Source organism: Macrotis lagotis, chromosome 3 (genome assembly GCF_037893015.1).
Source record: "Macrotis lagotis isolate mMagLag1 chromosome 3, bilby.v1.9.chrom.fasta, whole genome shotgun sequence".
In the NCBI taxonomy this organism is placed as follows: domain Eukaryota; kingdom Metazoa; phylum Chordata; class Mammalia; order Peramelemorphia; family Peramelidae; genus Macrotis; species Macrotis lagotis.
In genome coordinates, this window is record NC_133660.1 from 82317169 (window position 1) to 82344084 (window position 26916).

Consider the following 26916-nt stretch of genomic DNA (forward strand, 5'->3'; position numbering starts at 1 on the left):
ACTCAGTACTAAGAATTCACCTTAATATAGTTCTTTTAAAACTCAGAAAAGGCTTTTCCAGCAACAATCCTCTTGGGTGCAAGTATTATGACTTCCATTTTGTCTGTGATGAACCTGAGACCCAGAGAGGTTAAATGACTAAGGAGAAGAGCTAGGTTTTGAAGTTAGGTCTTCACTCTAGGACCCTATCTATTGTACAATGCTACCTCTACAAAATCTTGCTGCTATAGAAACAGAGGAAAAGAGAAATTAATAAAGGAACATTTTCTAGAGGATGTGGGTGGAGGAAAATTGCACTTAGACTTTTAGGAATGCTGTATCAGGGAGCTCTCTACCTGATGTTAGTATGGAGGAGATAATGCCAGACTTAGAATCAGAAGATTTAGGTTCTCATTCTGCTCCATCACGTATTAGAGTGAGTATAACCATCTGTACCTGTCTCACAGTATTTCTTTTAAAATATCAATGAAACTATATATCTAAAGAATTTTGCCAAACTTAGAGCAACTATGCAAACATTTCCTCTTCATTCTCTTCCTTTTCCTTCTCCAAATTACCTAATCAATCAGTCAGTCAGGATAAAGGATAAAGAGAAGGATAATGAATTTACCTATTCCTCCTTATGGATTTTCAATCAGGAATCACAGCACTTTTCCAGACCAAAAGGACTTTTGAAGTTCTCTGGATCAGGTCCTCCATCATTGTACAAATGAGGAAAACCAAGTCCCAAGATGTGAAATTAATTGCCCAGTGTTACAAAGAAGTTAGGATTATTCAAAGGATTCTGACTCTGTTTAATATTCTGTCTTTTACCCCACATTGACTCATTTCTTTTTATTACTTTCCTTTACACTCTATAGATTATAAAGTGCTCCAAAATGTTTGACTATTTTTTGTCTGATTCATTAAAGGTAAGTAAAGTCTATCATCATGTATATCTAGAAACTTAAAAATATTACCATAGCTTCCTTTCACCCACCCTTTCTTCTTTCCCTTCTCAAAGGAAAAGGAATCCTTAATTTTCATTTCTAAATATCAAAGCAAACCCAGGGATTACCTAGTCCAATATATATATTCAAGAAAGAATTCTCATACTGAACCTGAATTTCATGAATAACAAAACTTTTTAATTATCAACCATCTGTTTACAGAATTATCTTCCTAGAAGAAAATTTAAATATTTTTAATAATGACTTAAAAAAGGAAATTGTCCAATTTATGAAAAGTCAGGAATGAGATTTTTCTTTGCTTTTAAAAGTATTTTATATGATTTGCTTTTCTTATTTTTTAATTTGACCTTTTCTAACTGAAATGTCAAGGAAAAATCATCCCCAAGGATGTTTCAGAAATTAAAATTGTATTTAAAATCTGACTTGCTTCTTAGCCACACAAAGTAAACAACTGAAAGTAAATTTTATGCATTTGCAGTAATCTAAAGTAAATTTTAGCCATTTATTTGATTTAAATTTTTTTAAATATATCAAATTGAAATTTGAAATTTAGGAAATATATCACTAATATTCACATGTCTGCATTTTTGTAAGACTTGTAAAGTATGACTAGTTGTGTGGCCATGAACAAAATACTAAACCACTGAGACATAATTTCTTCATATGTAAAAATGGATATAATAATATCTCTAAACCTAACTCAAAGTATTCCCTTGAGATACTAATAAGTATAATCATTCAGATGTGATACCTTTGAGTGGACAAGAAACAAGCCAGATTTTAAATACAACTTTAATTTTTGAAACATCCTTGGGGATGATTTTTCCTTGACATTTCAAGAAAAGTCATGTTAAAAGGAAGAAAAGTAAATCATATAAAATACTTTTAAAAAGCAAAGAAAAATTTCATTTTTTAATTCATAAACTGTACATATTTTTCTTTTCTTTAATCATCATTGGAAAATATTTAAATTTTTTCTAGGAAGATAATAATGTAAACAGATGGTTGGTAATTAGAAAGCTTTGCTATTCATGGAATACAGGTTCAGTATGAGAATTCTTTCTTAAATATATTGGACTAGGTAATCCCTGGGTTTGCTTTGATATTTAGAAATGAAAATTAAAGATCCCCTTTCCTCTGAGAAGGGAAAGAAGAAAGGGTGAGTAAAAGGAAACTGTGGTAAAATTTTTAAAGTCCCAGGAGGGTAGATTTCTTTTTTTTAAATGTCCAGAATCTTCTTTATACAGTAGGAGATGATGTTATCTATTTAGAGTATGCGCATAGAAGTGGGATATTTCTATAAGTCTATTTTACAATTCTCAAAAGCTCTGCAATGTCTATTATTGTTAGTATCTGGGGGCAGCTAGATGGCTCAGTGGATAGAGCATGGCGCTGGAGTCAGGAGTACCCAAGTTCAAATCCGACCTCAGACACTTCATAATTACCTAGCTGTGTGGCCTGAAACAAGTCACTTAACCCACTGCCTAACAAAAACAAAACAAATACATGAAGTTATTGTTAGTATCTGCTATTTGAATTACTGCTTTTTTTTTTCTATTAAGAACTATTCTTGTTTCCTCTAGATTATTTACCTTGGGTAAATAATTGCTTTTTTTGTCAAGCCTTTGTGAAGTAACTGGTTTCTTCAATAATGATTTGAGGGAAAAAAAGTTGTATTCATTGAGCAGAAGGATAGGTACTATAACCTCTCTGGTTAATTCCAGTTTTGAGGTAATATGATTCTTTTTTTTTTAGAATGATTTTATTTGTTTTGAATTTGGAAATATGATTCTTTTGCAAAGTTCATACTAATGTCATATACACACATAGGGAATGTGTATGAATGTATGCAAATATATGCAGATATATATGTATATATGTATCTATGTATCTATCAGTCAGTAAAGATTTATTACATATCTATTAAATGCCAGCCAGTCACTTAAGTGCTGGGGATAAGAAGACAAAAGACAATCCCTGTCTAATGGGGAGCAACATATAAACTGTGTATAAGCAAGATATGTACAAGATAAATTGGAAATAATCAAGAAAAGGAAATCATTAGAATTAAGAATGATCAGTAATGGCTTGTGGTAGCTAGGTGGTTCAGTGGAGCTGGCCCTGCTGTCAGGAAGATCTGAGTTCAAATATGACCTCAATATTTCATAACTGAGTGACCCTGAACAAGTCATTTAACTCTCTTTACTTCAGTTTCTAATCTGTAAAATGACTTAGAGAAAGAAATGGCAAGGTTACCCCCCCTTCCAGTGTCTCTGCCAAGAAAACCACAAACAGAATCATAAGAAGTTGGACACAACAAACAACATGAAAAGCTTCTTGACGATGGTAGGATTATAGACTGAACTTGAAGAAAGCCAGGGAAGGGGGAAATGAGGAAAGAGAGAATGCCAAGTTGGAGGGAATACTAGGGAAATTGCCCAGAGTTGAGTTAAGTAGGGTCTTGATCAAGGAACAGCAAGGAAGCCTGGGTGTCTTCCTATCACAGAGTAGGGATGTGAGATTGGCTAAGGAGCCTGGGAGAAAGGAGGGAAACAACTGAAGGGTGCAGGACTCAAACGGAAGATTTTATATTTGTTCCTGGAGGTAGAAGGGAGACACTGGAGGGGTGTGGGTGTGTGTGTGTGTGTGTGTGTGTGTGTGTGTGTGTGTGTGTGTAAGAGAGAAAGAGAGAGAACAAATAACACAAACATTTATCAATTTATAAACAGGTCTTGGCAACAGTTCGGATATTTGGGATGTGAGGAAGAGTTGATAATATAAATGTATGCAGGGTATGTTATATACACATAGATGTATATTCACTCCAGTCATTTCAGTGTCTGACTCTTTGTGATTCCATTTAAAATTTTTCTTGGCAAAAATCCTGGAGTGGTTTGCCATTTTCTTCTCTGGATCATTTTTACAGATGAGGAAACTGAGGCAACAGAGTTAAGTGGTTTGACTAGGGTTATGTGACTAGTTGGATTTCAGTTTGGATTTGAACTCAGATCTTCCTGACTCCTGACCTGGTACTCTATCCACTATGTATCTAGCTGCTTTGCATATATACATATATACATATATATACATACACACACATGCACACATATTGCTTTTTTAAGGCTAACAGAGTGCTTTACAAATATTATCTCATTTGATCAGTGGGTGTCCCATGTTGTAGGAGGTACAAAACAATGGGAGAGAAGCAAGGGGAAACTTTAGTCGAATTAAGTGATCCCTGAGGGACCCTTTCTAACTGTTAAATTCTGTAATTCTTTGACTGTTTTTATTGCAAAATGTTAAATTCTTTGATGAAGAAAACAAGATCACTATTAGTTTGGAGAATGGATTGATCAATATGAACAATTAGGGATGTATCCTGTAGTCAGAGTCACATGAAACTAATCCATTTATTGAAAGATCAAATTCCTAAACAACCTTCTTAACAATATGCTTTAACAGACTCAGTTAGGCACCTACAACCCTGAGATAGTCACAAGAGAGCAAGATCTCTGGTTACAGAAGTCACTGTATATTTTTACTTGAATAGATCTCCAAGGAATAGAGTACAGAAAGAGAGAAGAACTTTGTGAAGAGTGAAGAGGTCATTACATAAATAACTAGCATTTGCATATAAGACTTTAAGGTTCTCCAAAGTATGATATGTAAACTCCATCAACAACCCTCTGATGTATTTGTTATTACATCTGAGGAAGGATTTAAAATCAGGTCTTTCTGACTCCTCTACACTTTAGCCACTGTGATATCCAGATGCCTATAATGTGTGTGTGTATATATAAATAAAACCAGTGTCAAAATGTGAACATGTCTGTTATATTCCTATAAAATATGCATAAATGTCATATACAAAGCCCACACATATACTTAGTGTATATGTGTGGGCTTGTATATGTGTGGGCTTTGAAAACCTTAAAGGACTATAAAAATGTAATCTATGGTGATGATGCATGGTGGAATTAAAAACTCCTAACCAATTAGAGAATCATAGAATGTCAGAGTTGGAATAGCCCTCAGTCCAATCTTTGCCCCCTCATGATATACCCTCTACAATGTCCTCATTACATATTCACTTGAAGACATAAATTTAAAGGGGAGTCCTGAGATAGCCCATCCTTCTCGGGGCTGTTCTAATAGTTCCAGCCAGTGAACTCCGCTTTTCTCCACTTTTACTGGCCTTTACTGAAAACATTCATGTCTCATTTCCATCTCAATGGGTCTTAGAAAGCTTTTCATTTTATATAAAATGTACATAAAATAATGTCTTTTTAAAAACTACACTAAATGCTTCTTGCCCAGCTAAATTCTAAGAGAGTTGTTACAAGAGATTAGGTTGCTGTGTAGGAGTGGTTTCAAGGGTGGTCAACAGTAATAACTTTTTGATCCAATGTCCTAGGTTATATAGGGACTGCAGGCTGCATTTATCTATAGAAGAAACAGGTACATTGGCGAAATAATGAATCCCATTATAGAAGAGCATTTAATTTGGAACCAGAAGAACTGATTTGAATTTTGGTTTTGTCATGTCAGCTATCTGAATTTGGATAATTGTTCAAACTCTCTTGGCTTCAATTTCTTTCTAATGACCAGAAGATTTCTGAAGTCCCTCTCAGTGCTAGTTCCTATGATTCTTGAAGTATCAAGTATTAAAATGACCCTCATTTAAACCACAAATGTTTTTCATTTGAATTCCCCCATCACTCTTGAATAGCCAACTAAGTTATAGAGAACAAAATAGGAAAAAAATGAATTTTCCTGAGTTTATCCTTTACATTTTTTTTGTTTTTGTTTTTTCTTTTTAGTTTTTGCAAAGGCAATGGTGTTAAGTGGCTTGCCCAAGGCCACACACTTAGGTAATTATTAAGTGTCTGAGGCTGGATTTGAACTCAGGTACTCCTGTCTCCAGGGTCGGTGCTCTATCCACTGTACCACCTAGCCGCCCCTATCCTTTACATTGTAAGGAAATTTTCCAATAGGGAACATTATTTATAGGTTTTTGGTCAAATTAGTGATGTTATTCTCAAGTGTCAATTAAATCACAGAGCTGCACAAAACAAAGAGATCAATGTAGGGTGGCTCTGTGTGTGTTTATGTGTGTGTGTTCAGTTTTGCAAGGCAATGGGGTTAAGTGACTTGCCCAAGGTCACATAACTAGGTAATTATTAAGTGTCTAAGGCTGGATTTGAACTCAGATACTCCTGACTCCTGGGCCTGTGCTCTATCGACTGCACCACCTAGCTGCCCCTTTCCATGTGTTTCAATGACTATGTCCTACTTGTAGTGTTGGGGTTTTGTATGATTTGAAAGGCGATAGAATAGATAACGCTGACCTTTCTCCCCCTACCTTCTCTAAAAGAGACTTTAATTCCTACCAGGAAGGGAAATAGGAAGTAGAAGTCAGAAATTGCTACTCTCTTCTCCTCAGAAAGAAAGGATACCAGGCTAGACATATCTAGTTGTTCTCTTAAATATTATTAGTTCAGGGGATACAATTCTCAGGTTCAAATTAACTTCTGATCATGGAAGAAGGACCCAAGCTCTATTGACAAAGTTTGGTCTCTTTCCTATCAAATGAACTCACAAAACAGATAACAAAAACATCTCATTTATCCAAATTAAAAGCAAACCATAAATCTAGAAAGTATACATTTGAGAATACATAACAAACAATACAGAGTAATGGAGCTCTCCCTTTGGGAGATTTCTACATTTAACCCAAGGGAAAACTCCTTGATATCTTGGAGATCTTGAGATCTTTATATCTTTAGAGTAGCAACCTGATGTTGGGACATGATGGAGAAAGCTGACTCCTCTCTTGTCTTACCAGTCTTTTCTTTCAGCAACCTGAAATAGGATTGAACTCTTCCATCTTCCCTCTCAAAGCAGTCAAAAACAAATGAAGCAACTGTAGCACTCAAAGCCAGAAGGGACATGAAGAGATATGAAGCTCTTTGCTTCCAACCCTGACCACCCCTCTTGCAAAGTAGGGCATTCATCCCTACCAGTGAGGAGAAAGTCCCATATCAATGGGCTTTGGAACATGGCTTATACACACACACACACACACACACACACACACACACAGACACTTATATTTGAAACTAATCCATATTAAACCTCATTTATTTTCTTGAGAGTATTTAGTCAAATCCCATTCTATACTTTCAGAGGCTAAGTAAACCCCTTCAAGTGATGCTTCTATTAGATGTACTGAGTTTTCCCTGACTAATTTTGTTTCTTGTGTTCCCCATGTCTTGCTGACATATTTTATTCCCTAGAATGAGATCAGAACCTTCCACAAAGGGGCATCTAACTTATTTAGTTATTGTTTCAAAGCTGATTTAGAATTTTTAAAAAAATTTCTGTGGAAGAAATTTGTTAAAATTATCAGAACATTCATCTGCTTTTTTTCTTCCTGATTAGAAATATAATGAAGAAAAATTCCTGAATAATAGCCTTCTTGAACTTTAGTTCATTTTTCTTTATTATCAATAATGAATCATATTCCTGAGCTACTTATCATCATAATTCAGTAATTCAGTTATCTATGATTTCATTTGTCTACATCATTCCCTCCATGCCTTAATAAACAGTCTTCATGAGTTGATTTGTTCCCTGATTAAAAGGCTTCTGGTGATGACTATCTGTGATTTTAGGGTCTCATCATCTGGTTGATTTCTGGGTGGTACCAAGAATATTTCATCCTTGTGTAGGATTCCTCAAAACCTTTGTTCCATTGGCCATAGAGAACCCAGTCTTGCTTCCATATTTGATGAAACAATGGCAATGAAAAGAAACCAAAGAAGGAAAGAAAATATCTTAATTTTTCCATTATTTATGTTTAGAGAGTGGAGGAAATAGGACCTATAGTAAGTGACATTTAATTAGGTGACATTTTGAACATGATTGTATCTTTTCAGTAAAAGTCTTCAATTTAAAAAATCAGAAGGAGTATTCTATGTATGAAGTTCTGGGTAAAAATATTATGTGGAACCTTAAGTATTATAATTACCACTTACTAAGTTACTTTGCTTGGAAAGTTTGTCTTTAAAAAAAGTTTTCGTTGCTTAGCAACCGTTTTTACTTCTGAAAGTTTAAAAAGTTAACATAGGATTTGTCTTAAAAGCCAGCCAGAGACAGAAAATAGCAAAGTTTCAAGTCAACACCATCTTCAACAGACAAGTTATATAATATGAAATAAAAAATGCTTCTCAACCCTGGAGTGAAACAGCAACATATGTGAAAACTTCCTAAGGCTTTTCAGATACAGATTATCATTTGAAAATGACTAAAACTTGAGAAATTTTATGCTAGCAACCAAATAATTATTCCTTATCACATTTTTTATGCTGATATTTAAGATGGAAACACATGTGAAGAGCCCCAGGGGGGAAAAATCTCACCCCTGTGATAATAATCAAGGGAAAAAAGAAATTCCAGATCTGACTAGAATCTTGAGAGTAATAGAACATCATAGAAAATCTCTAGCAGCAGCAGTTCAAGGAGACCTTTTGCCAGAAAATCGTTACATAAATCCTAGCTTTTACCCTGTCCCTACTCTTAAAGTCTTGTCATTAGATTACTAAACATAATGGACCAACTTGAAACCTCAATCTTCTCTCCATTGAGTACCAAATAATCATATTAACTCCTAAAATCAATCTAGTTTTTCCCCCCATGACATTTTCAGTCATAAATGAAATTATCTGACTTTTTTTTTAACATATCTATCAATCCCTTCAGCAACTCTCTTTAATCAGGTAGAAAAAACTGTAGGCAGCAAGTCAAGAGACTTGAATATTTGTTTTTTTCCCCAGTCATGAGATACTTTATAAAGCTCATTGAGCCTATTTAAGTCCTAATTTGCCTAGTTGTTAAATATAAAATAATTCTTTTACTACCAGCCTAACTATGCTCTGAAGAACATGCTAAAAATGTCTGCTTCATTTTAGGTTATATATATGTATCCTAGGACAAATCACTTCACACCTCTTAAAGGTTGATTTTTATCATCTGCAAAATGGGAATAATCCTTGTATTACTTGCTTTATCAAGTTGTTATGAGAAAAGAATTTGTAAACTGAAGTATTTGTTCACTTCCAACTTTATGAGAAAAGGGGAGCCAATTAACTGTCATATAGCAAATCTTTACCAACCATAGTTCTTTAATATTAAGATTTATTAACATGAAGTGAATAGGAACTTGTAGTTTTTATTTAGACCTAAATGTGGGCAGAGAGAAAATGGGAACATGAGGTGTGTGTGGGGGAGGGGGAGTGTGGGTGGGTGTGGGTGTGGGTGTATGTGTGTGTTTATGCAGAGGGGAACAATATTTCATTTATGATAAAATGGTGACTGATCAAGAAAGAGTGCAGGGTAATGGTTTACAAGCTTATTTATAAATATAAATATTTTGTTATCCAGTCTTTTTTCAGTCATATCTGACTCTTCATGATCCCATTTGGGATTTTCTTGGCCAAGATACTGGAGTGGGTGACCAAATCATTTTATACATGAGGAAACAGAAGCAAATAGGGTTAAATGAGTAGCCCAAGGTCATATAGCTAGTAAGTGTTGAAGACCAGATTTGAATTCAGAAAGATGAATTTTTCTGACTCCAGGCTTGCCTATCCACTATACCACATTGCTACCCAAAGAAAAATAAATAAATGCATGTACATGTATGCACATACATATATATTTATACATACATACATAATTTTTAATATTAATTAATTAATCAGGCACAATTCTAAGGACATACATATATTAGGGAGGGGAAGAGAGAGAAAGAGGGGGGAGAGAACATGAATGAATGAACATATGTGTGTGTGTGTCTGTACATGTAAAAGCTTCTAGTCTTTTTTAGAACTATATTCCAGACCACCTTCCAAGCCTCCTCCTTAAAAGACTGCTTATATTTCCCCATCCCTTACTGCTAATTTCCTAACTACTCAAGGTAAATAACCTTGGGTAATTGCCCTGATTTCTAGCATCCTAAAGATGAATCTACCCAGATGTGAAATTCAAGGAAACAAAGACTTGGAATTTTCAATGAATCAACGACTTTAAAAATAAGGTGTTTCAAAAGCATCTTTCCATGTTAGAATAGTAACATGTTTTGGCTAATTAACTGTGACTTTTTAACACACATACATATATGTGTATATGTATACACACAGACATATATATGTATATATACCTTACTGCCAGTAAAATCTAATTGTTTTGCTATTTCCTTTCCAAGAGAACCCATTGGTTGCTTTTCTCTTTAACATGTCTTTAGTAAGAAGTCATAACTGAAAAAGAAAATTTATTTATTTGTCGGCATATGTAGAATATCTCTTTTTTACATTATCTTCAATAATTCTTTTATTATTTAGAGCTGGAAGTGAAGGTAAAAGCTCAACTGATCTAATCCTCTCACTTGACAGGTAAAGTCCAGATGATGAAGACATTTGGCTATGATTACATAAATAATAAGAAACAAAGCAGAGATTCAAATCTTCAAATCCTGGTTTTCTGAGTGCGAGGATTATGAGATTTAGGGAAGTTATATGATTTGATCACATGTTTAAGACTACATCTTGCTTACTGAAAAATCTATCCCTATGTCATCTTGCTTCTCTTGTACTGAACATGGTGAATTAGCTTTGGACCTAAGTGTTGGACTTGGAATTAGGAACATTTGAATTTGAATTTGAATTCTACCTCAGATGTGCCTTATTTTCTACCTCAGATTTACTTTACTTTCTTCAACTGTAAATTGGGAATAATAATATTACACCTGCCTCACAGGGTTGTGAGAGGTTCAGTTGTCAGAATTTAGGTAAAATACTTTTCACAGATTATCCATACATGGATGACAGCTAGTATAAAGTATCATTATTCACATTTTTACAGATGAAAAAAGCTAAGACAGCAAGGGAGTCACCCAGTACTTTACTTCATTCTTCTTAATTTAAGTATCATTTTTGAGGTGAGTCTGACCATACCTGAAATAGATAAAAAGAACAAGTGCTTGTTGTTTCTTTTTTCCCCTTTTTTTCTACAGTATAGGTATCTTTCTTGCCAATTTTTTTTTATTTTTTAAAATTTTGTTTTCTTTTCCAGAGTGACAATGGACATGCAATCATGTGGGATTTATGAACTGAGGATTCTGTGATTTTTGTTACCAGTACTCTAAATGATTTAGTTTGCCATGTATCCCCAAGAAGAAGAGATCATTTTAAAAATAGTAAAGCAAAAGGTAGACCAGCTTACCTAAAGTTATAATCACCTTTCTTCCCATTGGTATCCTTCATTTCATTCTTAATTAAGAGAATTATATTTTAATATTTTGTTAAATATAAGAAACTCAGTAAGAAAAATACACCTGAAAATGAGCGAGCCAGAGTGGTGTAGCCATAAATTCTGTTTGAAGGAAGTTCCAAATTTTGTAGTTGCATGCTTGCATAGTTGTAATGATTGTGAGTCAATTGTTTAGTTTTTCCTGAACCTCAATTTCTTCATCTATAAAATGTTCAGGCCAAAAAAAAAAAAATCCTGTAAAACTCATAATAACCATTTAATAGATGAAAACTGTAGGGATTATTATGACCTTTACCTTTGACTCTGTGGGTGGATCCTGTTGGGTTGAACCTGTATTTCCCTCCTCTAGAGATCCTTGGGACAGAGGGAAGAGCCTCGTGTAGAGAGGGAGGATTGAAAGGCCATTGGCTCTAAGAGCTTTGTCATTCCAACAGACCAAAATCACAACCCCAAAGTGTTCAATTTAGAGAACAGAGTGAAACTAGTTACAGACCAACAGGAGATCTGATTCTAAGTCAAGAAAAGAGCTGGATGACTAATCATTAACAGGGAGATTGATAGAACAAGATCAAAGAATAATAATCAATGAATTCATGGATCTTGGGGAACTATACTTTCCTCCCTAGAACCTAACTTTTGAGCAGCCAGTATGAATTAGATTTGCTGCTTCCTTACCCACTCCTGATTCCAGTCTCTAGTACATATAATTAATAGCAGTTGTTAATCTGCTGATGCTATAGGCAGCAGGAGACATATGGTTTCTATTTAATCATAATTAACAATTAGAAATAAATATACCTGTATTATAAGTCAATCTGTGCTTTTTGCAGCCTTGCAAAATTAGTAGATGATATATAAAAGTGGCTGTGGCTTAATGACCTCCTAACCTAGTGTCCACATGGTAAAGAACTCTTCCAAATCTGCCAAGTTGGTTCCTGAACAGCAGGTTTTTATAAAGTCCACTCCTCAGAGGACACTGCAGCCTTTCCAACAGAATTTGTGTTCCTTTGGAATAGTGAATGAACAACTATGGTCACTTCCACATTACAAAGCGATGCTATGTCCAAGTGGTACTTCACTCTGGGCCACCTAGGATAATCAGATAAAAATCCCTTTCTTTAGCATTGTGAGAATACTCTTGGCATCATGGAGAAGCTTTGCTTGTATGCTCCAATTTGCTACATTGTATAATTATTATTATTATTATCATTTTTAAATAGGATAGAAAAAAGCACTAGAATTTTTTAGGAAGGCAGAAGCTTTTGGACATATCAGGGCTGGAAAATCCGCTCACCAGCTAGCTAGTAATGAGTTGAGGTAGTGATATGCAGAAGTCTATTTTTTGTTTTCCTCTTTCCTTTTTAACCAACCATGAAAATATATGTACACACATACATACATATATACATACACACACACATACAGTGGAGTCATCTGAGCTGAGGCTTCAGGAAAGACAAGAATTTTGAGATGGTGCATGAGGAAAATATACATTCAATACATAATCAAATTTGTGGGAATGAGATTAGAGACAGAAATGCCTGGGAAGAGAGAGAGAGAGAATCTTTAGGAGGCCTCTAGAAAAGTCCAGGAAAAAGTTTCCTTAGAGAAGAATATTAGAAGCACTGCACACAACTAACTGGTGCTCATTGGACAGTGACTGACTGATACGTTCATGGCCACAGCAATTAGCTCAAATTCCAGGCTTGAAATATAAAATGAGAAATTAGCAAACCATATCGTTGATCTTCACACTTGTAGTTATTAAGTTACAATGATGTCATCTATTGTTTTTAAAATTTTGATTCCCTTCAAGAAATTTAATAGAATTCAACCTCAAACTCTGCCACCAGCTTTCTAGGCTGATCCTCAGTGAGGCATCTAATTATTGTGGATTCCAGTTTTAACTTCAGGAAAAATGAACAGAATGCCATGTAGGCTGGTTTTATAAGACATTCGCTCATGATAACTTCCAAAATAATTTGAAATGAGAAATATAAATTTACTCCATTAGTTCATAATAGAAATGTTTGTACTTTTGAACATTGATGAAAGCTCATTGTGATTATATGCATATTTGTCCATTTATAAAAATGTGTGTGTATGTATATGCACATTTTTTTAACTGAAACAAACTTAGGGTAGAAGAAACCTTTTCTATTCATAAAACATTTGAATTCAGCCATGCTCGATGTCTCAGTATCAATGGAGCTTCATTCTCCCTGGTGAAAGTGATCTTCTTCCTCTATTCTCCCATTACAATTTTTTCCCAAACCCTTCATTGGGGATTATAATATCTCAATAATTGCCATAGTTATTTGTGTTCATATTTTACTGTCTTTCTTGTAAGCTGAACTGCTTTCCTAGTTCCACCCAAGCAAATTGCCATAAATACAGACTTGTTGAACAGATGAATGACTGGCAAATATGTAATTTGAGGAAACATTTCATTTCCCTGGTCTGACAATCAACAAATTAATAAATCCAGCCCCACTTTATAACCTTTGCCAAATTTAAGGTGTAAATGCTCGTATGTATAATTTAACAAAATAGCTTCAGCAAAGCCCTGTCCAACATCTTCTTACCCCCGTAAAAAACTATGTACTCACTCTCTTTAAAAGATGCCTTATGAAAACATGGTTCCTGGGATAATGGAAAGCAAAATCAACCCAAGGCAGGCTAAGGAGGAAGACTTTTGGTACCTGTTCACAAAACTTCAATTACAGTGAATTTATACACTGTGTGGAACCTGATAATGCTTGTTGTGAGTGAGTGACTTTAGTAAACTTTTTCTTAAAAATTGTTTTATAGTAAATGAGCAGAAGTTTGTGTGGGCATGTGTATTTTATTCAATTGTCCCTTGTTTCATTAAAGAATTATAGCAAGTCAAGAAGGAAGGTGTGTTTACTAGGCATCTGGGTGACTCAGTGGAGCACCAGGTCTGGAGTCAGGAAGACTCATCTTCCTAAGGCCAATTCTGGCCTCAGAGACACATCAGCTTTGAGACCCTGGACAAGTCACTTAATCCTATTTACCACAGTTTTCTCATGTGTAAAATGATTTGAAGAAGGAATGGTAAACTACTCCAGTATCTCTGTCAAGAAAACCCCAAATGGGGTCACAAGGAATAGATATGATTGAAATGACTAAAGAATACATGCAAAGCAGCAGTGAAAAGAGGAGTGATGCCAGGAGATACTGTTGTTCTCTGAAGAAGAAAGACATTATTTAGGCTTTCAAGCCTGTAGAATGACCATTAAAATTTTGAAGTTCTATGGAAAAAATTTCCTAATAAAAAGGAAATAACAATGTGGAAGCTTAGAAATCCTGCCCACATGTGTGGGAAGGGACATGTTCTCAGTACCATTGATTTAAGAGTTGGAAGGGACATCTTGTTCGATCACTCATTGACTTGGCTGAGGTAGTGAGTAGATGTATAACCTCTAATCTTACAGCAATACCCAGCTCTGTCCCCTATTAGACCAGGTTACTAGGAGCAGAGAATGTTCATTTCTTAGAGGAATTTTTAATTTACAACTGAACAACAAAACACAATATTTTATTTCCTTCTTTTGACATTTGAATGATCTCTTTTATGACTTTTAATATTTTGTTTCAAGCTGGCTCTCCTTGGAGCAACACATTTTTCAATTACAAATGTTATGTAAATTACTACACAATAAAGTTTATTGTCATTTTACCACATTGCCCTAAGTGTTTGACGTGGTAAATCAGCATTTCTAGTTTAAACAACTCAGACATGTTAACTGGCATGACCAACTTACTGGCTCACACTGTGTCTCATTGCCCTAGGCAAATAAAGGATGGCAGAATTTAGGTTTTAACAGTCAAAATAAGTCACTGAACAATTTCTCCAGTACATTAGACAAAAACAGTTTCTTTCCTCTTCTCTCCCTACCATGTAGTATCACCTTTTAGATTATCAAGTGTTTTATTAATATTTTAACACAGATGTATCCCAAAAGATTTAAAATTTTTCCCCCCATCTTCTTCTTTTGCTTTCTCTTCCTTTGCTATTTCATTTGCAGATTCAACTAACAAAGATGTGTACATACTTCCCAAATATACGTTTCTAGTCCTGATTTCTGTACTGAGCTTTAGCCATACAACTCTTACTACTAGCATCAGGAAGGTAAGGTATACAGAATACCAAAGAATGTTGACCTTAGAATCAGAATGGATGAATTTGAGTCCCACTTAATCTCTCTGATCATCACCTTGCTCTCCTATAAAATGGGTATAATGATACCTCTGTTACTAAGCTCACAGATTGTTGCAAAGCTTAAATTAGATCTGTCAAATATTTTGAAAACCTTACTATTATGTTCATCTAGTTTTCCCAATGACACTTCAAACATCCAAAATTTGAATTTGTTTTTCCCTTAATATGTTTGTCTTTTGAATTTTATATGAATCCTATAATATTTAACCTGATAAAACATATTTCTGTGACACCATAGTTTATCTAGTGTCTTATGTTCACAATTGTTGGCCACTTTTTATTAGGTTATGTGATGAGATGGAAAGTTCAGTTTTCATATTTTGTTAACTATTGTTCTGGTAGCTGCCCATCCTTTGTATCCCCACTGCCATTAATTACATATAGGCTCACACTGTCACTTCCCTGACTATTATAATGTCTTCCTGAGAGTTCTTTCCATCCCCATTCTCTCCTTTTGTAATCCATGTTCCCACTGCCAGCATTTTTGCAGAGACTTGGTCTTGTAACTCTCTTTGGAAATGTTCATTAACTCATTCTGGCCTCCCTTTCTCTGCTGGTACTTGGGGCCACTCACAATCTGGCACTGCCTCATGTTTTTACCTACTCATTATGCTCTATGCTCCAGTCAAACTTGATTATTCTCTTCATCCCTTACCCCCACACAAATATATGGCATTTTACTATGTCCACATTGCTTATGATGACCTATCGCACATCTCCTTTGTAGCTATTGGAATCTTATAGAATAGATTCCCCAAATCCCAGGAATAATGTTATATTCTCTGTGAAGCTAGCCCTCATTTGGTTTCACAACTATTTTTTTTTACTTTTACAATGAAATAATTAGAATGGGATAGTAAGAACAGAAATACAAACCATTCCCCCAAATTAGGGAGCATATTCTTCTACTAACTCAGTTTCTCAGGAAAATGGGTTTAAACTTAAATTCTTCCGAAATACTTGTTTTTACCCACTTCACAGCTATCTACAGTAGCTCAAATGATTCCTTTGCTCGCAGATACCAGCACCTTGGTGCTGAATCGATTCTTAGTCCATTGGACTTGAACTTTTCCAAATTCTGGCATGGGCTTCCATTCATAGTATCCTTCTGATAATTCAAAGCTCACTAGATTCTAACCTAGTCCATTCTACCTTAAATACTCCTTTACCTAACAGAAAAAAATAGACACAATAAGGATAGATGCAGGAAAGTAATGTGTTCATGAAAGTATGTTGACTAGGATGAAGAAAACAGGCTGCTGATACTAGCTCTCTCTCCCCATCAAAGGCTTAGAACAGTCCTTGGCTCTTAACTCAAATTTAACCAGAGTGGAAAAGAAAGACATCTTATAAAATTTTAAGTTTTTCTCCTGCATTGCCATATTCTATTGTCTCTTACAGTCATTTGGATCCAGATTAAATTTTCTTAATGGAGGTTATATATATCATTCCCACTACACTGTATGTATAAGTACATATATGTGTTTGTATGCATGTATATATATCTAAATAGCCAAGAAACTCTTGTTAGATGAATGCTGAATGAGTTTTGTGTTCTCCTGTGACCAACTCAGATAGTTTACCTTGAAATATCCAAGTAGTTTGTTTAGGATGGTGTTGGTAAGGAGGGTCATAAGAACTATACATTTATTCAGGGAGAGACCAAGATTAGTTTGTTTATATTTTATAGTGATTTAACTTTAGACATTTACTTGCTAATCCCCACAAGAATATCTTCTCTACTCAAAAATCTTTGGCAACTCTTATTGCCTTCCATTGTTTGCTGTTAATTTCTCTTTCCATGTTTAATCCTCATGTCTTTTCCTTTCCTTATACTCAAAACTCTAGCCATACTTGACTATACTCTGCTTTCTGAACATGCTCTATAACCCCCTTTATACCTTTTTCAAAAATATCTCTATGACATTTACTTTTCTTTCCCTTTTTCTGTCTGCTGAATTTCTATCCTTTCCATTACCTGCCATCCACACCCCAAAGAGAAATTAATTTCCTTGAGCATCAGTTCCTCATCTGTAAAAATAGACTAAATGTTCTCTAAGATTGCTTCCACTTCAAAATCTATGATTCTCCTCCATGAAACCTTCCTTTATTTCCCTCTCTACCCCTGCAGTTAATATGACCTTTCCATCCTCAGACATCACTTACTATCTTTATTTGGACTTACAGTTTTCTGTGGTCATATCATAAAATCCTTATAGATTACCAATTCCCTAAATCTGGGACTGCATTTTATTTAAACTTTTATTTTATTATATTAATTTATTTTATTTTATTATATTTATTTAAAATTCATCCAATGCCTATTAAAGTGGTCTGAACATAGTCAACTGCCTGCTAAATTGTAATACATACAGAATAAATCCAATGTGACATACAGTCCAAGCATTGTCATAGTTGATTACTTAATGGTCTCCAGTTCTGACCCTGGACTGGTTCTTGGTGAATGAGAAATATAAACTTAAGTTTCTTCTGTATTTTCTTCCTCTTGTCATACCTCCAACCAAAAAAAAAGTGTGAGAGGGAAGAGTAACTGTAATCTCTGTGAAAAGGAGATTCTAGGTCATGTACCAAGCTCTCCTTCCAAGTAAAATTTTCATGCCTGTTGTCATCACAATCTTTTTAGCTCTGCCAAGAACACAGCATGTTAGAACTTCAAGATACTGGTGGACTCTGCCAAAAATAAAAATAAAATACCCTTACTAGAGCTAGTGTCACATCATCTCTTTGGATACTTCTGATTTATGAAACTATTTAATACAAATTAATTAATTATGAGAAATAGGAACTAGTTTTCTAAGTGAAAATGAAACATTCTGCAAATTAGGTTGGAACTATAAGATAAATTTGCGGCCAATTTTAACAGGGAGAAAAAGTCATGTAAAAATAAATAGGGTTATTGTTTTTGGATCAATATCAGATTTTCTAAATTCTGGAAATGAAGAACTATGCAGACTGAATTAATTGTTAAGAGATTCATGGAAAAAAATTACTTTTAGCATTGTTCACACTAAAAGCTGCATGCTATTTGCTACAACCTCTATGTGTAAAACCCTGTTCTAAGTGCTAAGGATACCAAAAGAAAAAATAAGAGATTTCCTGCTTCCAAAGAGCTCATATTCTAAAGGGAGAAACATGGCATGAAAGATTACAGATTCAATTTAGATAGAAAGGTCTCCTAGTCCTTAGGGTGCAGAGGCAAAGCAGATGGGAATGCTTCTTTAATGTCATTTCCCCTTAAATATCAGCAGTTTCTTCTGCTGAATGACTTGTCAGTGCCAGGGAATTTTTGGACAAGAATTTTGTTTGAGGGGAGTCTTCAGAGGATGTGGCTGTAGCACCAAGTGGGGCAGTTACCAGGCTGCATTACCCTAGAGTTTGAAATCATTGTTCTTTCCAAGATTTTTGGATTAATTTTCTGATTTGTGACCATGAGGGATGGAGGGGAGATGTTAGTAAAGATGATGATGGTAGTGTGACTAGCCTGGAACCTACTGCTTCCTCCCTTTCCTTTGGATGCTTCAGTTAACTTGGCCTGTCTGCCCTGGGGGCTGGTTTCTCCACAAAGATGCTTCTTAACAAGGTCTAGGCTAAAAGCAGAACTGGTGGTTGAGAGGGGCTGGTGAAGCTGCTCCTAGGGCACTTGTGTCTATCCCTCTACTGGTGGCAGTTGGTCAGCAGTTGTTGCTTATAGTGATGAGAAAGGAGAGACTTCAGAAAGATTTCTTCCTTCAATTATGATTTTGGGGGCTAGCCCAGGGGAAAGTCTCTTGGATTCGGAGACAATGCTATTCCCCAGGCTCCCCAGGTAATCAATATTTACCAAAGGTGTGTTATTGGTCCATTAGGTTATTCATCAATATGCAGTGTTAATAGGGTCAAATGTTTAGTGCTCTCTCTTTTTTAAAAAAGTTTTTGCAAGGCAAATGGGGTTAAGTGGCTTGCCCAAGGACACACAGCTAGGTAATTGTTAAGTGTCTGAGACCAGATTTGAACCCAGGTACTCCTGACTCCAGGTTGGGTGCTCTATCTGCTACACCACCTAGCCACCCCGGGTTTAGCTCTGTTTAGGGATATTAGCTTTACAATGCACCATAGCCATACACTTCATACTTTTCCAAACATTCAACTGTCTCACAAATTTGTCTGTACCTTTAGGAGACTGAGCAATGGAATGTGGATTAATGTTTGTGGATTCATTATAATAAATGGAAAAACAGCTTGATAACTCTGATATGAATAGATCTAAGATATCATAGGAACACACAACTAGAACTGGAAGCAACTTCATTAGGCATCTTATCTTACTCCCTGATTTTACAGATGATGAAAATGAAACCCAAGGAGTCTAAGTAATTTGTCCAAGTTCACAGAAGCAGTATATGTCAGAATCAGAATTTGAACATAGATCCTTTGATTTCTGATATACATATATATATATATATATATATATATATATATGTGTGTGTGTGTGTGTATGTATTAGTGTCTTCAACTCTAAATAGTTCTCCAATTTAAGTCATGGGTCCATTTTTCAGGGGTAAGTTGGAGAACTTGTGCTTTTAAGGCACCAAAGCAGATTATTCATCATAGGAGGAAGGCGATGGAATGTGCTTCACTTTTGATTCACAAAGTTCTTTTTTCATAACAATTTTGTAAAGTAAGTAGTCAAAGTGGTTTTTTTTTATGAAACTTGTAAAAGTTTACATAGTATGAGCTAGAATTTGAACTGGCCTTTGGATTCAAAACTATCTCCAACTGAGTTTTAAAAAATCTTACCTATCTAAATAGTTAAAGGAATTGTTGAATTGTATATTATGCAATTAAATTTAGAACATTACAAATATATACAGTTGTAAAGATTTCTTATTTATTAGATCTGCAATGAAATATATTACACAGGTTTCTTGGATAATCTTTATTCTACTAGTATTTTTTAACCTATGAATATACTGAAAAGTACTAAGTAACAGCAAATCAGTATGTAAAAATATTTAATATAACTAAAGGGAGGTGGTAATCAACTCTGAATGTGTGCTAATTGAGTGTGATTTAGCCATCGGTCAAATCACTTAGTTCTTAACAACTTTAAAGTACATAACTTGGAATGGAAACACAAACTTAATGAAGAAGTATCACAACTCTAAAATAAACTTTTACACTGTAGGTGAAAAAAAGAATTCTGATTCATGAATTGATAGTCTTTCTTGTTATAGGTAGAGAGTAACTGCTATTTAATCTTTATGTTTTATATCAATATAATTCTAGGAATGTTAGCATGTGAGACTCAATCTTTGACCAGTGTTTCTAATTTAATAATGAGACATAGCCAGGTTTGTCAATCTGTTATTCAGTATATTCTTTGTTTAACTGTCCTAACTCTTCAATTTCTGTGAATTTTGACTCATTGTTACAGTGCACAATTTTGGCTCCTGTTTCCTGTGTGATTGAATTCTGCCAGATCATCTCAGTAGTAGTTTTTCTTTACCCTTCCCTATTGGACATTTTTGACCCTTGTTTGAGTTGTGGATGTTAGCATTTTCTCAACCTGACTCCTTCCTTTATGACAGTAGAGTTCAGAGACTGAGTATTTGCTCTGTAATAGCATTCAACATAATCTTAAACTAATTGATTGTTAAATGGAATAAAGATTGCTCACATATTTAAAGAAAAACAGTGTTATACATATGATGTTGCATGTATGCAATGTTTGATTCCACTGTGTATATGAAAGGTATGTATATGTAATATATATATAATATATGTATATTCAGACATACAGCAAATATGTTTTTATACATATATAATAGACAACATATTTTTAAATATTGTGTATGTATTTATGTATATGTATATATATACATATATATATATGGAGATGGAGAGAGAGAGAGAATTATAACTTTGTAGATTAAATCATTGGTATCTGTTAGATGGATTCAAATTGTTATTTTATAGCACTGTTTAATTTTAGGAACTATACAAGAACCCTTTTAAAGATTTGGAAATGGTGTCTGGGAGAAAAAAAAATCTTTCATTTTAAAGAACTAAACAGACATCAATAAAAAGTCAATCAAGCTAAATGGGGAATATGGCACCATACAGTGGGAAAAAATATAAGCCAGGCATCAGAGTGTCTGCATTTGAAATGACCTCTGATGTTCCTTGCATGACCTTGGGTAAGTCACAACATCCCTGGTCCTCAGTTTATTCATTTGTAAAATGACTTTATTGGATGTATTGGTCCCTGAAATCCCTTCCAGTTCTGGATCTATGTTCCTATAATCTATTTCCCTATTTAATATATAAATATCTAGGAATTTTATATACCTAACCTTTGTAGATGTATGTCATTGTTATTGTACTCTTCAAAACCAAAGGACTAGTAGTCAATCAGGGGTATGTTAATATAAAGCTGAGGACGAAATGTTGACTAGTGGGCTAGGAATCAACAAATAGGCTATTCATGAACTAACTTTTAATTTATATTTACTATCAAAAATATATTTATCAAGGCAGCTAGGTGGCGCAGTGGATAGAACACCGGCCTTGGAGTCAGGAATACCTTATTTCAAATCTGGCCTCAGGCACTTAATAATTACCTAGCTGTGTGGCCTTGGGCAAGTCACTTAACCCCATTGCCTTGCAAAAACCTAAAAACAAAATCAAAAGAAAAAATATATTTATGAACTTTTAGCACTATTCTACTAGTTCCATAATGGGGCATACAAAATACACACATATTTCCATATACATTTACATATGGTGATAATAGAAAACATTAATATATACAATTAACCATTCAAAATTTTGGCACAAATATTCTAAATTATAACAAATCAGTATTTCAGTTAATGAAGTATTCTGTGACATGCTTATTTCATAATGATTTTTTTATTTCATTTTGGAAATAATTAGGCTCAAAATTAGACCTTATACTAGGATAATACAAGTCTCCATTCTCATACATGACTTACATTTCTTTTTTTAAAAAATAAATGGAAATTTTCCACCAAACTGGATCTGGTAATATTAACTGAAATGATCTTGACTCTTTTTCACCTTCCATTCTAAAATCAAAGCATCTTATTGGTTTTCATGATAATGAACCCTCAGAATATTATGGTTTTGAATTTTTAACCTTTTCAATGAAGAATTATTAACATTAGAAATTTTTGATTTTTTTTCCCATATAGGATTGACATTTTCAAGTATGTGATCTATGGTGTAGCAGCTGCCTTCTTTGTGTATGGAATTTTGCTGATGGTGGAAGGATTTTTTACAACTGGTGCCATCAAAGATCTCTATGGAGATTTCAAAATCACCACTTGTGGAAGATGTGTGAGTGCTTGGGTATGTAATTGCATAAACTCTTAAGTACTTACTTTTAAATGTTTACCAAAGTATTGAAAGAATTATTTTTGTCCTCTCTTTCCTATATGGGAGGGATGAGTTGGGGATGGATTACTGTGATCATCAAGTCATCATTGGAGTCAGGGTCCTAACTATAGAGAACAAATTGAAATTTTCTTCCTATGAAACTTTCTCCCTGAGTTCCCCAAGTAATAGATCTCTCACAACCTAGAACTAGCCATTCAATCCCTTTCACACCCCATCTGCAGAATGGTAATCCAGTAAGTAAACTGGGACATGAGACACACCTAATTCTGCTGCTTAGTATTTTTTTTTACCAATCATCTGGTTAATAAATGACTAATAAACCCTCTTTTCCTTTTTAAGTCATGGAATTGAAGGTTGCTTCAGCAAAAAATAAACTACTATTTCACTCCCTACTCCTTCATATCCTCAACTTCCTGAGCCCTACTTTTTCAAATTTTATTTCTCAAGAGTTTCTATTTCCTTGTTTTTTAAAAAAAACTGCTCTTCTTATTAGACCTCTTCTCTCATATATACTTTTCTATCTCTTTGAAATCATGGAAACCTGACTATACTATACAGACCTGTCTAGCACATAAGCTCTTCCAGGCTTAGCCTCATCACATCCAACCAAGGAATAAGGGTTTCCTCACTGCTCCTTCTATTTATGAATTCCTTTAGAATTATTCTTTTTCAGTGATTCATTTTATCCAAATTTATCATCTTTTGGAAATTTTTCTTACATATGTTGACATTGTTTCAAATACACCAATCTCCAAATTCATCAACCTCTCCACTCTTAACAACTGCACCTTCAGTCTACCTCAGTCACAATAATATGATCAGACTTTTTCTTTTATCATCTTCAACTATTCAACCTCTAGAACCACAACTCTGAAATTCTGCACATTGATTAATCTCTTATCTTTACATCTTGCCCTGAGTCTCATCCTTCCTAAATATAATCAGGTTCCTCACTGTGGTTCCCAAGTCACTCTACCATTCTCAGCTCTCTCACTGGATCTGCTCTGGTCATGCTTTCATTCCTTCAAAACCTTGGTGCTCTCATTAATTAGATCAATTTTACAGTGTTCTGTATCCTTGCATCCTTTGCTTCTGATAGAACTTCTAGGGCTGTCAACATACATATTCTTTCACAAACTTCATTCATTCCATTTGCCTACCTTCTCCATTTTCACTGTGCTAGTTGGGTCAACTACAAGATTGTTATTTGATCTCATCTGGATCCTCCTTGGTACAAGATAATCATTTTGCTATATCCTAATTTACTCCTATTGTTTATTCAGAATTTTTCTTCTCTCCTTAAGCTCTTGTGCTGTATCCTATCTTATTTTTTCACCAATGGATTTTGTCTCCTTTGTTATTTGTCCCCTCAGCATCATTACTTAATATCCTTTTGTTTGCCTCAGTCTCAAGCCACCATCATTAAATGTGCTGATTTTGTACTATTTCCTTCATGAATCTGCTCCTTTAGTTATCTCTTCTTTATAATTTTCAATTTCATTTTTCTCTACTACCTTCTTGTCTATTTCCTATAAGCTTGTATAGACCTTCTTATTCCTTAAAAATAAATCCTTTCCCTTTACTTAAACAGTTTATTTAGCTCCTTTCTTTCACTTCCAAACTCATAGAAAAAATCATCTCCACTTTTTTCTTATACTTTTTCACTTTTCATCCACAGTTCTGCCTTTGTTATTATAATCAGACTTCCCACTCTACTACTTCTATCCCCAGATATTAATGATCTACTAGCTAATATTCTTAGTCTTTATACTTTTCTTTTTTTCCTCTTCCTTGTCTTTTAACAGTATTGAATAATCTTTCCTTCTAGGTACACTTTGTCTTCTCTAGGTTTTCATGATACTACTTTCTTGATTTTCTTATTTTTCTTACTCATTTGATCCTTCTTACATTCCATTGTTGTATCAACATCACCCATGTACTCCCCACCCCTCCACTTTGAGTAGTATACCCTAGTGATCTATCTTAGACCCTCTCTTTTTTCTGTTCTTCTTTCTCTTTCTTCTTCTCCACTCCCCTTTCTATCTCTCTCCTCACCATCCCATAAGTTTACTTATCATCTCTATGAAGATGATTCTACAATCTACATACTTTGTCTTTATCTTTCCCAGACTGCAATCCTAAATCTGTAAAACTAATACCCCTACCTGGGTATCTTTCTGCAGCCATTTTCTTAACTTACTTTTTTTTTCTATTGAGGGTATCACCATACTTCAGCAATTAAATTCAGAATCACCTTTGATTTCATACTCTTCTTGACCTCCTTATATTCAATCAGTTGCCAAGTCCTAAAGATGCTATCCAAAACATTTCTTACATCCATCCTTCCTCTCACGTTCATCATTATTTCCCTAGTTCAAGCCATCATCACTTATTGCCCAGATTGTTGTAATACTCTCCTAATTGTTCTCAGTTCTCCAAACTATGCTATACACTGTTGCCATATTTACATTTCTTAAGTACAAGTCTGAGGGTCACTTCATTCCTCAAAAAGTTTTAGTGAGATGTGCCAAGATGACGCAGAGAAGCCAGGAGGAGGTTGTCTGAGCTCTCCCTAGTTTCCCTCAGAAACATCAAATCAAGTCTCTAAATAGATTCGACAGAAGGATAGAGTGAAACAATTTTTCAGGTTAAGATAATTTAGGACTTTGAAAAAAATTTGTCTCACTTGGGTAAAAGGGGGAGCATAACCCAGCTGTGACTGAGTTTGGAGAAGCCAGAGTGAGACTCTTCACTATAGCAGAGATCAGTAACTGAGACCCCTTAGTCCTGGTTCAGCAGGATTTTAATTTTTAAAATGAGCAAAATACCCAAGCTACTATGACAAAAAGAAAGGTCAACAACTCAGAAAGGAAGACTGGCAAAATGCCTACCTGTGAACCTCAAAGGGAAATAGAAATTGCTCTCAAGCCGAAAAAGTCCTTGGAAGACCTAAAAAAAAGTATTTTAAAAATCAAAGTGAGAGTTAGAAGAAAAAATGGAATAAGAAATGGGAATTATACAGGAGAATTATGAAAAAAGAAGGAACATCTTGGTAAAGGAAGCACAAAAGTTGGTAGAAGAAAACAACACCTTAAAAAAAAAGTAGACTTGGACAGATGGAAAAGGAGATAGAAAAGCAAACTGAAGAAAATAATTTCTTAAAAATTAGAATTGGGCAAGTGAAAGCTAAAGACTTTATGATAAATTAAGAAATAATCAAGTAAGATCAAGAGAATGAAAAATGCAAGAAAATATAAGATAACTCATTGGAAAAACAACTGAACTGGAAAATACATCCAGGAGAAAAAGTTTAAAAATTATTAGAGTACATGAAAGTTAAATAAAAAGAAGAGCCCAACACCCTAACAGCAAAATGGGAGTGACGATCAACCTTAATGGACTTGCTCATTCCATTAGTGCAACAATCAGGCACAATTTTGGGGTACCTGTATCCAGAGAAAGAATTGTGGAGTTTGAACAAAGATTATTACCTTTAATTAAAAAAAAACATTTATCTTACTATGTAATTTTTCTATCTCATACTTTATTTTTCTTCCTTAAGGATATGATTTCTCTCTCAAAAGACTATTACCTTTAATTTAAAAAAAATAACTGGTATCTTACTATGTATTTTTGCTATCTCTTATACTTTATTTTTCTTTCTTAAGGATTTGATTTCTCTCATCACATTCAAATTTGATCAATGTATACTATGGAAACAATGTAAAGACTAACAGAGTGCTTTCTGTGGGGATGGGGGGGAGGAAAGCAAGATTAGGGGGAGAATTATAAAATTCAAAATAAATAAAATATTTCTTTTATAAACAAACAAAAAAGATAAGTCCAAATAACATCTTATAGGAAATTATCAAGAAAAATTGCTTTGATATCCAAGAATTAGGGAAAATTAGAAATTGAAAGAATCCACCAATCACGTCCAAAAAGACATTCCAAAATGAAAACTCCAAGCAATGT

The 26916-nt window shown here is 34.4% G+C and overlaps 1 protein-coding gene across 1 annotated transcript in view; it reads left to right on the forward strand.

Moving 5' to 3' along the window:
• GPM6A (glycoprotein M6A) overlaps positions 1-26916 on the forward strand; it is a 584947-nt gene that overhangs the window by 487208 nt on the left and 70823 nt on the right. Inside the window, exon 3 of the mRNA XM_074228941.1 lies at positions 22737-22893. Coding sequence (XP_074085042.1) covers positions 22737-22893 — 157 coding nt within the window. The remainder of the gene's footprint in view (positions 1-22736; positions 22894-26916) is intronic.